The sequence below is a fragment of the Dromaius novaehollandiae genome, chromosome 4 (assembly GCF_036370855.1).
Source record: "Dromaius novaehollandiae isolate bDroNov1 chromosome 4, bDroNov1.hap1, whole genome shotgun sequence".
Classification (NCBI taxonomy): domain Eukaryota; kingdom Metazoa; phylum Chordata; class Aves; order Casuariiformes; family Dromaiidae; genus Dromaius; species Dromaius novaehollandiae.
Window position 1 is genome coordinate 30,397,195 of NC_088101.1, and position 16,067 is coordinate 30,413,261.

General features: G+C 35.8%; 1 protein-coding gene across 15 annotated transcripts in view; it reads right to left on the bottom strand.

The window, feature by feature from the left end:
* The window catches only part of SCLT1 (sodium channel and clathrin linker 1), a 68,214-nt gene that overhangs the window by 45,641 nt on the left and 6,506 nt on the right, over positions 1 to 16,067 (bottom strand). For all 15 annotated transcript variants that reach the window (XM_026107548.2, XM_064510704.1, XM_064510700.1 and 12 more), the window contains 6 exons: positions 15,519 to 15,641; positions 13,383 to 13,448; positions 10,787 to 10,857; positions 5,267 to 5,357; positions 4,998 to 5,089; positions 3,141 to 3,318 (listed from right to left, as the gene is read on the bottom strand). In XM_026107548.2, the coding sequence (XP_025963333.1) occupies positions 3,141 to 3,318; positions 4,998 to 5,089; positions 5,267 to 5,357; positions 10,787 to 10,857; positions 13,383 to 13,448; positions 15,519 to 15,641 (621 nt within the window). The remainder of the gene's footprint in view (positions 1 to 3,140; positions 3,319 to 4,997; positions 5,090 to 5,266; positions 5,358 to 10,786; positions 10,858 to 13,382; positions 13,449 to 15,518; positions 15,642 to 16,067) is intronic.

The following is a 16,067-nucleotide window of genomic DNA, read 5'->3' on the forward strand; positions in this document are numbered from 1 at the left end:
AGTGAGAAACCTTGCCAGATAAGGATGGAAGAAAGCTACTGAAGTTAGAATATAGTGCATATATGTAGCAGGAGATCTTGGTCTGGAAAGATTACAGAAGGTAAAACAGGTCACAAAACTCCTGATGGGAAAGAGAGAAAAAAAATCTTAGGTGGTGCCTGGAGAATATACAGATGGATAGAAAGACATGAAAAGCAGCCCTAATGACTGGTATGAATTCAGCTTACAGAAGGTTACTCCCTTCAGGCAGTAACATCCCACTTCATCTGTCATCTTCTCTTTTACTGCTCCCATTCAATTCAATATTGTATTTTATTTCTCAAAGTACCCTATTAAAATTCTTCTTGTTTCTTTCCGTAAATTGAACTGTGTGTGCTTTACAATGTTAACCTAACAGAAGCAGCATCTTGAATTACTATGATAGGCTATTATTACTTTCCCCATATAATCTCTTACAGAGCAAAGAGAAACCTCCTTGGTCACAGTTTAAACACACAGAGTTAACCAAATGTATATATTAGGCTGTATTTTGATCCTGTTCATTCATTAATTTTCTAGTATGCAAAATTCAGGAGGAGTATTTTAGCTATAACAATAAATTAACAAGTTTCTGTAACTTCAAGTTTATTCTTACTACAGGATTATACCAAACTGTTACTAATAACAAACCACATATTTACCTATATTGTTCAGTTACTGTCTCAGAGGCATATTTTAAAGCACAGTAATCTTTATGGGGCCACTTCTTTCTGTCGAAACACTTCATGTGAGTTTGTAGCACATGGCATCAAACACTCTGTTGAAGAACTTTTGAATGAATACTTGTGTTCTAACACAGTTCTGATGTACTAACACTTAGCAGACTGAAAATGTGATTTAAACTCCTTATCAGTAATTTTCAAATAAAAGAGTGTTCTCTGATCTTTAAATTTCAAAAAATGATTTATTTTTATCTTTTATTCTATTTGTCATATTCTCCACTGTCTGGCTCTAGGGGACATGCTGCTAAGGATCAAGTATTTCTTCCTAGGAAAAAGGAGCTGACCCCTCTAACGGCATCCACCAAGAGCTGAAGGATGTAAAACTTGACCTTTTTTTTCTCTCTAAGAGAGCCTAATAGGTTAAGAGAATTACAGAAGATCAGTGTGTAAAGCAAATGAGATGTGGAAAGTTAGGGGGAAGTTAAGAAAATGAAGCAGGATGCTGGAAAGATGCCACATAAGGGTTTCCTAAATGACAAAAAAATATATGGGAAGACAGTGAAACTACAGCAAGATGAGAAGGAAGTGCTCTCAGGCATAGTTAGGAAAATGTGGGGCATACACTAGAAAAGATCTTTGTTCCTTTCTAATAATTTATCTGGAGTACCACAACACTTCCTTCACCCACAGCTTCAATTGTCCCTACCCCCATCTCCTACTTTTCAATTATTACCAAGTGCTCATGATTTCAGTCTTCTCAGGGGCACTACTTCCAGCTACAATGATTCTTTACAAATCATTCTGATCATGCTTCTCTTCTATATAGCAAGAAGAATCACTATAAGTGACTGGCTATTGTAATAACTGCCAGGGTTTGTAAGTTTTGTTAATATTTTAATCTATTTTGGAAGAAGGCCAGGAGGTAGCAGGACCTGTTAAAGAAGTTAGTCCTCTTTTCTGGCAGACAGGATCTAGCTCCTTTGTCACAGAGCTGAAATCAGAAAAAGCAAAAAAGACCAAACACTAACTTTAATACTCCAAAACATAAAACTAAAAAATTAGGTTCCCAGGAGAATACTCAGTTTGAAAAGCAACTTCAGACTAAAAGACCATGTTAATCTTCCTAACTGTTCAATGTCTTATCCCGAACTGAATAAATTCTAAGATTCTCCATGTTTTCCCACAGGCATTAACTAAGCTGGGCTTCATTTACTGATGGCTACAGTCTATTAAGAGCACTAAAGTTCCATCTTGTCAGCAAACACAGTTCAAGCTATTTTTATATTTCTAAAGGCCTGACCTGACTGAGCTACAGCTTAGCATTAAAACAAGAAAGTGCCTGTATTAGACAAAAGTTTATCAAAGCCCCATATCCTATCTCCGAAAGGGGCCAACAGCAGATACTTCAGAACAGGAAAGAACTGGGAAAACAAGGTGATCTGGTTTTGATCAATTGATGTGTCAAGACCTCTTGGATTAGAGACTGTCCTTAAGAAGTTTTGGTGGATTGTTCTACCATGAATTTGACTGTTTGCACATCTATGCTTTTGGCATACACAAATCCTATGACAGTTTAATTCCACATTGTATCAAAATTGTTTTAAAGCCTCTCCACTCCTCTAATCTTCTTCACTGACCTCTCTTGTACTTTTTTAGTTTATTTGTCTTACCTGAGATGCTCTGAACAGAACTGCACATGAAGGTACGCTGTGCTTAAAAACTTATTTTCAACTCTCTTCCTTAATGTTCTACTCATTGTTTTGACTATCACTGAGGACTGAATGAATTTATTCATAAAAAATATCCGCAGCAAATCTGAAACCTTTTTCTTTTGAGAGGTAACAGTAAATTCAGCATCAAGTACAGTATATGTGAATTTGAATTTCATCTGCTATTTTATCATGCACTGTCAAGCACCTCTGCAATTTTTCCCTGCAAACTTCACCAGCTCATTATTCAATCACTCTTCCAGATTTCATACAAATAATTAAGATCGGAGCACAGAACTCACTCTATTGATGACCTGTGTTGAACATATTAAAAAAAAAGTCCCTTTAGTTTCAGCTCTTCTTTCCTAACTATTAACAAGTTATAAATGCATAACAGGACCTTCCTTTTTCCTCCAACAAACCAATTTGTTCAAAAGTATTGATAAGAAATACTATCAGAAATTTTTCAATATTCAAGTGCAGTACACTTGGATCACCTTTATCCAGGCACTCCTATTCTTTGAAATTTACAGTGTACAACAAGTTTGATTAATGTATGACCATATCACAGTTTGTTCTCTTCTGCATTACTAACTTTAGTACAACAGAAAGAGAAGAAATTTGATTGTGTATACGTGCATATGTATATGAATACATTATCTGGCTCTTAGCAATTATAAGCAATAAAATTATTCCAGTATCTAGGAAATACCTTCATTCATTGTCTTACCTGACTTTTTTGTAGGTTAGCTTCTTCTAAAAGCTGTATGCTATCTCTGACTTTTGTAACAGCATTATACTTCTCCTTTTCTAGACTAGCACATTTTGTCTGAAGCTCTCTGATCTGTTTCTCCAGGGCTGTTCTTTCTGTTCTCAGCTGTTCAGCATCTTGGACAGTAACACGTAATCTACAAGACAGTAACAATTTTTCTCGTTTAACAATAAGACACTTAATTAAGACACTTCAATTCTTTCATACTACTTTTCACGTGTAGAAAATACTTATTTATAATTTGCCAAAATTGCATTACTGGTTTTCTGCTTGTTTTTGGAGAAATTCTTTAAGTTTAGTATTCATTATGTTCTAGAAAGAAACGGAACTAAAGGCGTTAACTCAGATATCTACTCTCAAAAGATCCTTAGAAGAATGTTGCTATCCAGGGATACATCACTGAAAATGTTTTATATTAAAACAGAATAGAACAACCCCAGAAGGGATAAAGTTTTCCTCTATGGGAGAAATGGAATAATTAGATGTGGGCAATGAAGTTTCAACTATACCATTAGAACAAGAAAAACACTGGTAATTTTACAGTAGCTCAAATATTCTTACTGTTTAATTATGATTGTCAGTATTGGCTGGCATGAGAAAGGGTCAGAGAGTCTCTGTGGTATCCTCAAAAAAAAAAAAAATCTCAGTAAGTTCTCTAAGTGCTGCTCATTCAATAAAGTGCATGGTTCTAAGTGTCCATAGTGCAACACTTGGGCTGCCTCTTCAAGCAGCCAGGCTTTCTACTTCCCAACACATATAAGAGAAAACACACAAGGAACAACTCTTAAGCACAATTTTTGAGAAACGAAAGCCTGCAGAAAGTAATAAAGCCAGCTAGTTCCTTAAGACGTTCCAAAATAAACATAAGAGCTTCCACAGTGCTTAGACCAGGAAAATTCATTAAGTAGAGGCAGCTGTACAAATCTCTGTGCAACTCTTCAAGGCAATAGTTGACCATATAGTCACAAAGTGCCCAGGTAATTACTTGAGTTCTAGAGTTATTGAAGAATCTCCTACTCAAACCCACAAGGCTGTGACCAAGGAGAGAGGAACAGTCACACAAATATTTCAATAAGAAATTTAAGAATTCTTAGCTATCAAGTCATTTGACAAATTTTAATAATTAAGCAATTGCTCATGATACCTGTATCGAAATTATTGTGCTCAGCTAAGTGTGATAATCTTGGAGAGTGAAGGAAGGACTAAAAAAGAGGAACCACAAAATAAAATTAATCGAGACTTTGATCTTCCAGTAGACAATGCTGGAATTAAAGTTCTACTCCTTTTCAGGTATTAAAACAACTTTTGTAGCTAGCATTTGTTGTTAAGAAGTGTGTTTTAACAGTGTTATTAACATAATCTTTTCTGTATGAAGAGTGTTGAACGAAGACCTGAAACCAGATCTTATTTAATAAGGAGAAAAAAAAACTGTATTCGCCCCTAAACCAGCTACTTTACATAGATGATTTCAAATTTCAGTGCAAACCTTTTTCTTTAAAAGTCTGTCTAAAGCTAATGAGAGTTAAGTAACTGGAACTCATGCACTAGAATGAAAAATATATGTCTCAGTTTTCCTCCATTACAGTCAATAACATGAGGTAGTATGTTTTATAATTTTAAATACATTGATGCCAGAAACTGTTCTGAAAGGTCACAGAGAAGAACAAATATGACAAAAAGCAGCCAAACATAAAACATCTGTATTTTGAGAAAACAGAACTATTCAGAAATACAAAGCCCAGATGCTGAGGAAAAGATCATATTTTATATCACTTGTATGCAGCCTGTTAGTAACATCCAACAAGATACCTTTACCTTGTTTCTAATTGTTTTATACTAGACTGCATTTGCTGCAGGCGTTTGTCAGATGCTTCTTCTCTCTGCTGAGCAGATACCATGTCTTCCTCCTATAAAGGATATACGCGTTACCTAGACATCATCTGAGCTTTACTTAACAACATAAAGATAGTGTATAAAACAAATTAGAGAACACCTTGAGATTAATTCCATAATACCACGTCAGCACTCAGGTAACTGACGAGCCATTCAAATGCAAATGAAAATTATTCCTTTCTCTGCAATACCTTTCTCTCCAATTGGCCTTGAAGCTTTTCCATCAATCTGGTCATTTCATCAACCTTAGCAGTTGCTGTCCGCCCATCTATTTTAGCTTGCCTGTATAAAGAAAACAGTCTATGAACTAAATTTCAATTATTAAAGGGAAAAACAGACTCTATTACAACTTCATTGAAACAGGTGTGAAGGGCAGTCAGACTTCCTAACAAAACTGTTCATTCAGGGCAGAACCTACTTCCCCCTCCATCCACTTAGTATGTACACAGCAAGAGAGGAATGCCAAATTCATTAGAACATTTGTCTTGAGGAAATGACTTTTTAAAGATGACTAAACAGCGTGCATGTTGAATAGATACTTGGGAGGACTAGGCAGTCGAAAATATGGAGAGATTCAACAACTTTATATAATCAGTTTCAGATAATTTAAACAAATGCTCAGAATTAGATCTTACTTTTTAAAGCAACTTGGACTAGGAATTAAAAAAACCATTAACTACTACTGTAGATTTTAACTGCTAAGGCTTTGTAATCTGAAGAGGCTTGACGAGAGAGCTGAAACAGAAAAGTAACAAAAATGAACTACAGTTATCGAATCACACTTCCTCCTCAGTAGAAAAGCTTATTTAAAGCCTGCCTATCCTCTGACATGGGAAAAGAAAGACGAAGTCCTTCCACTGGGGTGTGACCAATTATTAGGCTGCATATCAGGCTAAATTTAAAGACCAGTGTATCATACATGTATGATAAAATTAAACAAGGGCACACAGATAAACTAACGCAAACCTGCAGCACTAACATTTATGAAATAAGCTTCATACAGGTAAGAATCAACATCAAACAAAATCTGATTTTAGAAATAATAACCAATTTTCATTTGGTGGCATAAGAGGCAAGAGCATATCGTGCCTATATGTAAATGTTAGGCAACATACACATTATCTCTCCAATTCTACAGCAAATTTTTAATTTCAGCTTAATTCATCAACAACTACAGTTCATTTTGTCATTTCTCAAAAAAAAAAAAAGATAAAAACAGTATTTCCAGACATATGAACCTCACTGCAAATCCAAACCTTTGATCATGATCTGATTTGAATCATGCATCTTTTTTCTACAAAGAGCACTGTTAAATTTACAAGGACATTAAGCTGCTTCCTTAAAAATCTGTAAAATGTGCTGTAAAACAAAACAAAAAAGTTTGAGTTTATGATAACATTGATAAGAAGCAATGACTCAGGTCTCAAACTCTTCTTAGGCAGTTTCCACCCAAATTTCTATTTTTTGAGTAAAGCCAGCTTCTTATCTAAACAATAAAACCTAGTATCTTCCTGAAGTTAACCTCCAGCAGAATCCTTTTTTTTTTTTTTTTTCCCTCAGATTACCCACTAAAATCTAATCTAGCAGTCTTCCTTTAGGGACAAGTACTGGAAATATAGGATGACAACCTGTCAGGAGCACCTTTAAAATGTTGTATAGCTACAGCCAGCAGACTGTTTAAATTTTAGGTATTTTAAGGGTAATATATAACAATATTAAAATGCACATTTACAGTCTTATTTATAAGCAACTTCAAAAACTCCAAAGTTACACTCAATCCAGGTCATACAAATCAAATCTAAATTCTCTTATATGCATGGGGTTTTTTTGAACCTACTTTTCCTCTCTACATTTGTTACTCTATCATCCTAAATCAATACAAACCTATTAAGAACCCATAAACCTAGAATTAGAAAGAAGTATTAGAATTATCAGGAATATGCTATATAATCCATGCAAACTACTTCTAGCTAAATTCATGTTAGAGGAAAACAGTTGGTGAAAATATTTTTAGAGCATCACTGCAGCACTCACCTTCGAACTATATAGTGCTGCTATGTCACAAAATTTGTGAATATGATGAAGTACTGTCTTTACTGTTTTTAGAACTTTTAAGTTTTCTTAAAAAAATCATTTGAGATCCCATAAGACCTATTGTGAGGGAATCCACAGAGTCTCCTCTTGGTTACATAGCCTGGATTAAAGCAACTTATCTGAGAGGAACATGAATGTAACCAGCACCTGTAACTAGAGACCCAAAACTGCTCTGAGAGGGTGTTTGCCTCAAACTCATAATTCTATGCGGAAAGGTAACAACAACAAAGTCCGCTTATGATGACCACCAATCCGATTAAATAATAAGCAAGAGACTTTTGAGAACAGGAGACAGCTTGGGAGCAGGGTGGAAGAACATTTGGGACTGCAGGGCAGATAGACCTTGGAGTGAGAAGACAGCACCCGAGCAGCAGTTAATCCATGTTTGACCCTGCCACTTGTTGTCCCATGAGCATCACCACCCTGCCCAGGCCTGACAGAGCAGCCTCCCTGCCAGATACTGAGTAGCCTGCATCTGGCTAGCAGCCTGACAGTGCAGGGTGAAGTAAAAAGGGATCAAGGTCTCAGGCAGATTATGTGAACTCATGGGGCATTTTCTCAGCAACATGTAGATTAGCAGAATTCAGGGAGCAGCACAAAAACATAACTAGAGCACCCACATATCCAGGAGGAAGGATATGTAAATAGTAAAACCATGACACCTAGAAATGGGAGTCTGTGCACACCCATGCTGCCTGTGAGAGAGGGTATATGTACACACAAGAACAAAGAAGAATGTGAATGTGTGCGATCACAACTTTATGGGATTAAAGAAGGGTGTTTACAAGTCTGTAAGCGTTTATTAATACTTTGTAAATGCCTGGTACTGTGGTTTATCTGTTGCATTGTTGATCTTCATGAATGTAGAAGTCACTGACTGTCAGTAATTACATGCCATTAATGTAACAATAAACTCTTTTGATCCTTGATTTAAACCAGTCTTCTCCTGCAGGACCCTATTAAATCATAAATCTAGTGTTCTGAAATAACAATGAAGATGACTGTTCCACCCCGGCAGATAACATAGATAGGATAAACTCACATAAGAAACATGCATAAACATACGAAAATTCATTCACTACCATTTCTTACTGCTATTTATAGAACAGCAACTAATCAAAAATATTTCACCTAAACATTGGCAGCTGTGTGCACAAGTTCAGAGGAAGATGATCTATTAGCTTTCAGAACTATTTTTTTTGGTATGCTGTGCTTCTACCTTTAGTAACTTTCTTCCTGAAGCAGCAGTTTAAGCAGAAAATATGCACTTCCCCTTTACTATGCACACTCATTGCCATGTAGAAAGTGTATACAGAACCCTGTGCGTACACATGGCTAGGAACCAAATAATATTATTTTGGCCACTTGGGTTGTCATTCCCTGTTCTCAGTTATTTGACCTGCAAAGTGTATGAAATTCTTCCATGATAACAACTCAGAGAAGCTAACCTACAGAGGAGTTTGCTTTTTAAAAGAAAAAAGATAAAGATACAAACAAGATCAATGAGTTCAAAGGGAATCACAACTTCTATAATTGAAAAAAACCACCACCCAACTGACTGCTCAACTGCATCCAGAATGACTTCATTTTTCCCACCAAAACTGTTGTTTTAGAAATGTAAGGGACAAATAGATTGAATGCTGACAACATCTGTTTATTGCATGTCTAAGAAACAGGTTCAGTTCATGCTAATTGCTTTCATATTTACTTACTAGAAGAGTAAGTCAATGTGAGACTGAAGATTTACAGCTGAGTGATACCACAACAGTAATTCAGTATTAGCGCCCTACGCAAAGAAAGAAATCCCCAAAATGCAGAGATATGAAAACATTCTCCTTTCCTTTTTAAAAATGGAATAGTAACAGGCACAAGGAACTTGCAAATGATGACCAAGCTGGAAAATACTTTATTTTAGCAAATATATTGCACAATACTTTAACCATATCTTGTGCTTCTTTCACATTTTCTTCTCTAAACCAGGCTATTTTTCAAAATAGTTTTGCTGTGGAAAATCTTGGCTAATAAAAATCTGAAAGGTGCTAACAGTTCCTCTCAAAAACACAACTAATTTTCAGTGATTAAGATAACTCTGCATTTGTAAGCAAGTCCTGGTCCTAAATCAACTGTACAAAAGAAATGTTTAAGGCAAAGAGAATTCTTATGGTAGCTAAACCATAACTTATTAAATAGTTGGGGAAAGCTCACCGCTAGAAGCAGCTAATTTTTATTGCTCATTGCTCAACAGCAAGAGAGTTTGGATACAACCCATCTTTAAGTGAGCAATTTTTAAACAAGTAAATGTTGAATATGAATGAATCAGTTCAGTCACTCTAAACCTTTATCTTTACTGTGGATACTAGTACACATAGCTGTCAGAGCTGTAAGAGTGTAAGGGATATAGTACACTAGACTCCTTATAATGCTGAACTTCAAATAACATCCAACCTTCACGAGGATGAGCACTTAACATTACAAGATACCGGATGCCCTTTGTATAATATTTTGTATGGACTTTGAAGAGGAGAAAGAATGGCTGCATCAGACTTTTATTCGGCATCATAAAATTAGTATCAGCACACATTTAACTAAACACCAGCATTATCTGTAAAAGCAGCACACAAAATTGTGTGCACAAACACATGTGCATACAAACACATACATGTAGTCAGCTTTAACCATTTACACAAAAAGTGTGGTAAATTCTAGAAATCAGTTATGCAATTTTTGGTGTGAAGTCCTTTCAAATCAAGACGCTATATTGAAGATGGCCCAGCTAAAACATCACAGCAGTCTATTTTGAACACTAATTACGGCGTCAAACCACAGTCACAAAAATCAAGGGAAAATTTAATAATTAGATAAACCAATATTTAAGTGCATCTTGTGTAAATGTGTTTTACATGTGTACTTCAAAAAGCTTTATTGCTGGTTGATGATGAATCTGTTTTCCTTTTTATTGTCAGTACATAAACCCACTGCTGAAAGAAATTAGATTTTAGTTTGACCTCAACCATCACTAATTAAAAAAGTTAGCAGATACTGGCATTAAACAGCTTGGCTGTAAACAGAAATAATCAGGACACTGTTTCAGGTATTTTTCTCATTTTCCCTGCTATACTTCATGAATATAATTAAAGCTTCTCTCACCTCTAAGATTTAATAGCCTATGGTTTATAGCTCATCTAGAAATAGTGAATGGAAATTTTATTAGCAAGTATTAAAAACTGAAACTTCGACTACTCAGAGCATTCAAATTTCATGACAATAATTGATAACTAATTATCCATATAACTGGATTTTGTGAAAATCATCTTCTAATAAGGAAATCTATCAGCAGAGTCAATTTTTGTTGCAATACTGAACACTATTCCTTTTAAATCAAAGGTGAAAAGCATTTATTATTTCAATGAGCTGAACCAAACAATGCTAACTGGAAACATGCTACACTATCAATACTGATACACACATTTTTAATAAACTGTTAAGATGCATTAACTGAAACCATTGTAACTATCACCACCAGGTCAGTTTTGTGGTACAAGGTCCATGATACAGCAGTCAGTAAAAAAAGGCATGGAAAAGATGCTCAAGCATTTTTTAAATGGCCTGATTTATACCTCAGTTGTTTGCGTAGCTGCTCTAGTTCCACATTCTGTTCTGTTACTGCTTTCAGAAACTGTTGATTGCTCTGCAAAACAAGAAGAGATTTGTAACACATTTCATGTTTTATTGAAAATGTCATGTATTCAAACTTGTTACAGGACACTTCTACAGAATACAGCACCATAAAAATAGCTGATAAAATCTATTTAAGCTGTGGCTGGTCTCCAAGCCCCAAGGCTTAGGTCGAGTATTATAGAAGATCACATGCTGAGTGATATCATCTAACTGTCTCCTTCTCTCTCCGTATTTTGGCAGCATGAGGATGTCCTGAGAAAAGGGTTGTAACAGCTCAGACCTACCCTGTACATTTCCCATCTAGCTACTCTAGCTATCTAGAATACCCTGTGGCAATGAGCACCTGAGCTGAACCACACATTGATGGAAAGAAAGAATTCCTTTGTTTTAAATCAGCTATTTAATGACTTAAATTTAATGCCCTCTATCCCTGACTAGTAATGAGTAATTGCTCCTCCTTCACCTTTTCTACAACACCCATAGTTCCGCACACATCACATTGTCAGCTGTCTTCTCATTAGAAAATCACTTCATATTTGTTACTCTGATAGCCTTTCCTAGCTCTGTTATGCCCCCCTTTGAGATATGAGATAACCACAACCTTGCGCAACATTCAAAATGCTAGTGTACTGTGGACTTAAGGGTCATGTTATTTTTTTTTTATTTTCCCCTTTCCTAGTAACTACTAACACTCTACTTGCCCCTTTTCCTAAGTTACTTCTACTCCTAAAATACCTATTCAGAGCAGTAAGTTAATTGAGACCATCACTGAATACCAAATAGTGAAAGTTCCCTCTTCCTCACATGCATTATTTTGATTTTATTAATACTAATGCAATGACAGATTAAAATTTACTCAGCTACTCAGTATGAGATCTTTCTGCAAGTCTGTTTCAGTTTTCATTATCCCGAATAGTTTAACATCAGTAGCAAGCACTATCATCCGATTACTGAATCTCATTTCCAGAACTTCTACAAATATACTGAATAACTCCAACCAGAGAACATCTAGGGGATACTGTCTTATGATTAAAAAAATGAAGAAAGGACACGCTCCTTTATCCCATGACACCTTTGTGCCTTTCATAACAGCCCTTGTCAAATGCTTCCTTGGAGAAAGCAAATACAAGTGGAATACCTTTACTTAATACTGCCTCCTTCAAAGAATTCCCAAAATTCACTCTCCCATAAAAGCAACATCTCCTCTTCCCTGTTACATGATTTTTTTTTAAAGGATTTAATAATTCTATTTTCTGACATACCTTCCACTGATTTGCTTAAAATAGTGATCAAGCAGCCTAACTTCTAAATCCTCACCAAACCTGTTTTAAAAACCTCGGCATTGTATTTGCATAAGACTGTTTTCAGACAGCTGCCCCCAATAACTCTAAAGTAACTACCCTGAGAGAACAGTTAGTTGAGCCCATCACAGAGTGCATGAGGTGAAAGTTCCTTCTCTCCAAATGCATTATTTTGGTTTTAACACTAATGAAATAACCTTGCATAGCAGGGCAACTGCTTGCAAAATACAAAATAAGGGCTTGCCTGGAATCTTACATACTGTTTTGGGTACCACAGTCCAAGAATGATGGGACAACTGGAAAGAATTTAGAGGCAAGCAAGAAGAATAATTAGAGATTTTAGGTACAGTCAAAGAACAAATCAGAAGAATTTACTTGCTTTGCCTAAAAGAGGGGAAAAATGGGGGAAGGGAAGAGATGCCAATTTAACAGTTTTCAATAACAAAAAAGGTACTGCAAAGAAGAATGAAGTAATCTTTCCTTCATAACTACAATATTCCACAAAGAAATAGGCTTAAATTGAACCAAGAAAGAAGGCAGACCATCAGAAAAAAGGTTCTAGTAAAGAAGAAAAGAGAGCAGACTGCCTAGGGTAGGTTGAGCCTTTAGCACTGACAGTATTTAAGACAAACATTGATCAAGAACCACATAAAATCACCAAGTCCCTTACACTCCTATTTTGTGATGATAGTATTAAAATTGCTCGTCACTCCTGGAAGTCTTGGGCTAAAGCTTTGAGACCAAAGTCTCATAGTCTAGGGGTATCAATGATGCATTCAAAGTTTATTAGAGCTCAGAAAAATCAAACAACACGAGGGCACTGATACCAGCAGTGACAAACGAAGAATCAATAAGCATGTAGCAGGGCTGGCCTATATAAGACATCCTTATTTAAATAACCTTTTTCCTTATGATTTCCTTGTGAAGATGGTTTTGAAAACATGACTAAGTGCATTTAACATGGTATATTCTGAGTGTAAACTCACCACTGAAAAAAGCCCACATAAGGTCTTACCTCCCAACCACCCTGACCTGGTGTTTAGACTCCAGGAAAAAAAACATTTCTTCTTGATTTTTGATTGGTCCTTAAAGGAGTTCACAAACCCCAGTAGCACAAGTTCTTTTCCAACTAGATACATGTTTGAAGGTCTTTTTGCTTTTCTCCTGTACTTTGAGGCTCCAGCAGAAAAAAACCATTTACTAATTTGATCACTGGCCAGAAGGTTTCACTTACCAACTCTATTTTCTCATTGGCTACATGCAGTTGCTGAGTCAGCTGTTGAAAGCCAGTCAGCTGATCCTAAAAAGAGAATTCACAGCTTCTAATCATCAAGGCATAATTACCATAGTTCTATAGTCAACTGAAAACATTTTCAAACATTTTCAAACATTTACGCATGTTGTGGGAAATCCAATGTGTCTTTGTAGATTTGAATTAGGTCATTTTTAGCTGCTGACCTAGTAATCTGGCAAGTCAGATTTACTAATGAAAAATGTATCTGAATTTCAATCAGTTACAAACTGCCTATTTCCAAAGCCCATACACACTGACTACCAAACTATGAAAACTTAACTGAGACTTCAAATAGACATAGTCAACAGACTATGACATTACTGTGATTATTTCTGCTAAACACAGTATGCAGGCATGCACCCATTAAGAATAAAAAAATGCTTATATAATAGGCTTAATTTGCTCTTAGCAACATAGAAACATCTTGTGTCCATACTTAAAATGGTTTAGTTCAGTTAAACTCTTGAGTCCCCAGGCTTGAGTTCTGCCTTTCTAGGAACACTAGACTTCTGCAAAAAATCACCTTCATCATACCATGCATCTACAAATAATACCCAAGACTCAGTTCCCAGAACTGGAATATCTATTAGTTGTGCTGTTTTTAAGCAACAGTCCCAAGAACAACCATATGTAAGCAATCCATTCCAACTCTTCCCTTATTTACCACGTCCAACTTTACAACAGTCAATTCTCATTCTTGCTTTCAGAAATTTTCTGGAGCTTTGTTGATTCTAATTCTATCTACTACCTGTCTACTTCTATTTATACCTACTGATGGGTATTTTCTATTCCTCCATTAAAAGCAAAACCTCAAATGGAAAGTTTATTCCATTGAAAAGCCTTTCCTTTGTAGCAGACTAGTAGCACTTAAGAACAAAAGGCAGCTCAACCTCATTCTTCTTATAATGGCATGAAGATCTGCTGAGAATTCAGTTACCAATGAAAAGTAGAGTCTTGCAGCCCTGAAACCTCCAGAGAGCTACAAGTGAAAGTTCTCTGTGCATGTTACCAGAGTCAAACAAGGTAACATAAAAAAAAAAAATCTGATAGAAGGAATAGGAGGGAAAAGTTTTAACTGCACATAGATCAAATGTAAAGTCCTCATAGCTATAACTTGAAATAATTATGAAACTTGATTGAGCACAATAGCTGCAGAGAAGAGAAAATACTGCTTCAGTGGACCTAAAAGTCTGTTACTAAACAAAAATACCTGCTATGTTGTTGAGCCATAGTTGTGCTTGAAAGTGGAAAGCAAACTCTAGAACTCTGTAGCATCTCTTTTATAGAACTAGAAATAACTGCTGTGAGGCACATATGCATGATGTTTCTACTAATTCTTCAAATACTGAGCATCTTTTTCTACAGCTCATTAGAGCTAAACACCTTCACAGTCTGCTGAGTCTTTTCTGAAATAAGATTTCCTGAAAAGTAACCAGGCACTGCACACTTCTGACATATGGCTTAAAGGCCTTCCCCAAAAACAGAAGAGGAGAAATGGGCTGCTAAACACAAACTAGCATCAGAAAAATAGTAGAGAACTTGAGTCTCTTAGGAGATTTTTTTTCATCTCTTTAAACATACTTATCTACTGAATTAGAACAGGAAACTGAAATGGAGACTACTTTTCCTAGCATCCCACTCTAATCTTGCAGACAAAAGTCTAGATTCAAAGATGGGGGAAAACATGAACAAGATACTTCCACCTTAGAACTTAAAAATCTTTAGGAATTTTTTCAGAAGTTGAATTCTACTGATGATTTCTGAGACCATCCAATGCAAGCATATGATTTTATATGCGCGTACATTTTGTACATATATATACTCGTGCTCAGACTTGCTCTAAGTGCATTCCCTAAGTTACTGTCCGTAGACATATGAAATATAAAACTTTTCTTTTTCCAGTCCTAACTGTGCTATTATCTGATGAATCAGCAAACACATCTGAGCACTCAGTTTTAGAAACTAGTTAACAGTACTGGCAGAAGCCCCCCCCTTCAGTTTGACTCTATACACACCCAGGACTGCTACAGTGTACAACAACTTCCCAAAATTAACGATAATATAGACGAAAATTACTTTCTGCTTTTGCCTTTCAGCCACATGAATCTGTGTTTCAGTCATGTGTTCCTGGTACTGCTGCTGGAGTCGATCAAGTTCCTGTGATACAGTCTGCCAGAGCTGTAGTGCTTGTTCTTTTTCCTAGGAAGTTGAAGAACAAGATGGTCTATATAAAATATTCTCTCTTATTAGAGCACACTTAACTACATATACCACTCTCTAAAAAGATAAGTCTTAACCGTTAAAGGAAAGGTTGCCTTCTGTACTTCTCTGAACTGGTTTTGCAACCACACAAAATACCAAATTCAGAGATAAATAAACAAAGACACTTACAGGTTAGAATTCTATCTAGAAGTGAATTACAAATTTTTCCATAATCTTTACCGGCTCTTTTCAGAAGTGGAACTCCACTAAGAAGTTAGGAAACTGTCAAATTCAAGCTTTTACAGATATTTACTATAGGCCTATGGTATACCCAATATTCAATTTTCAAAATCCAGCCTTCAATTTAACTTCAATTTAATCCTGTGCAACAGGATTAATGTATCATTGTAATAACGTTAGGAA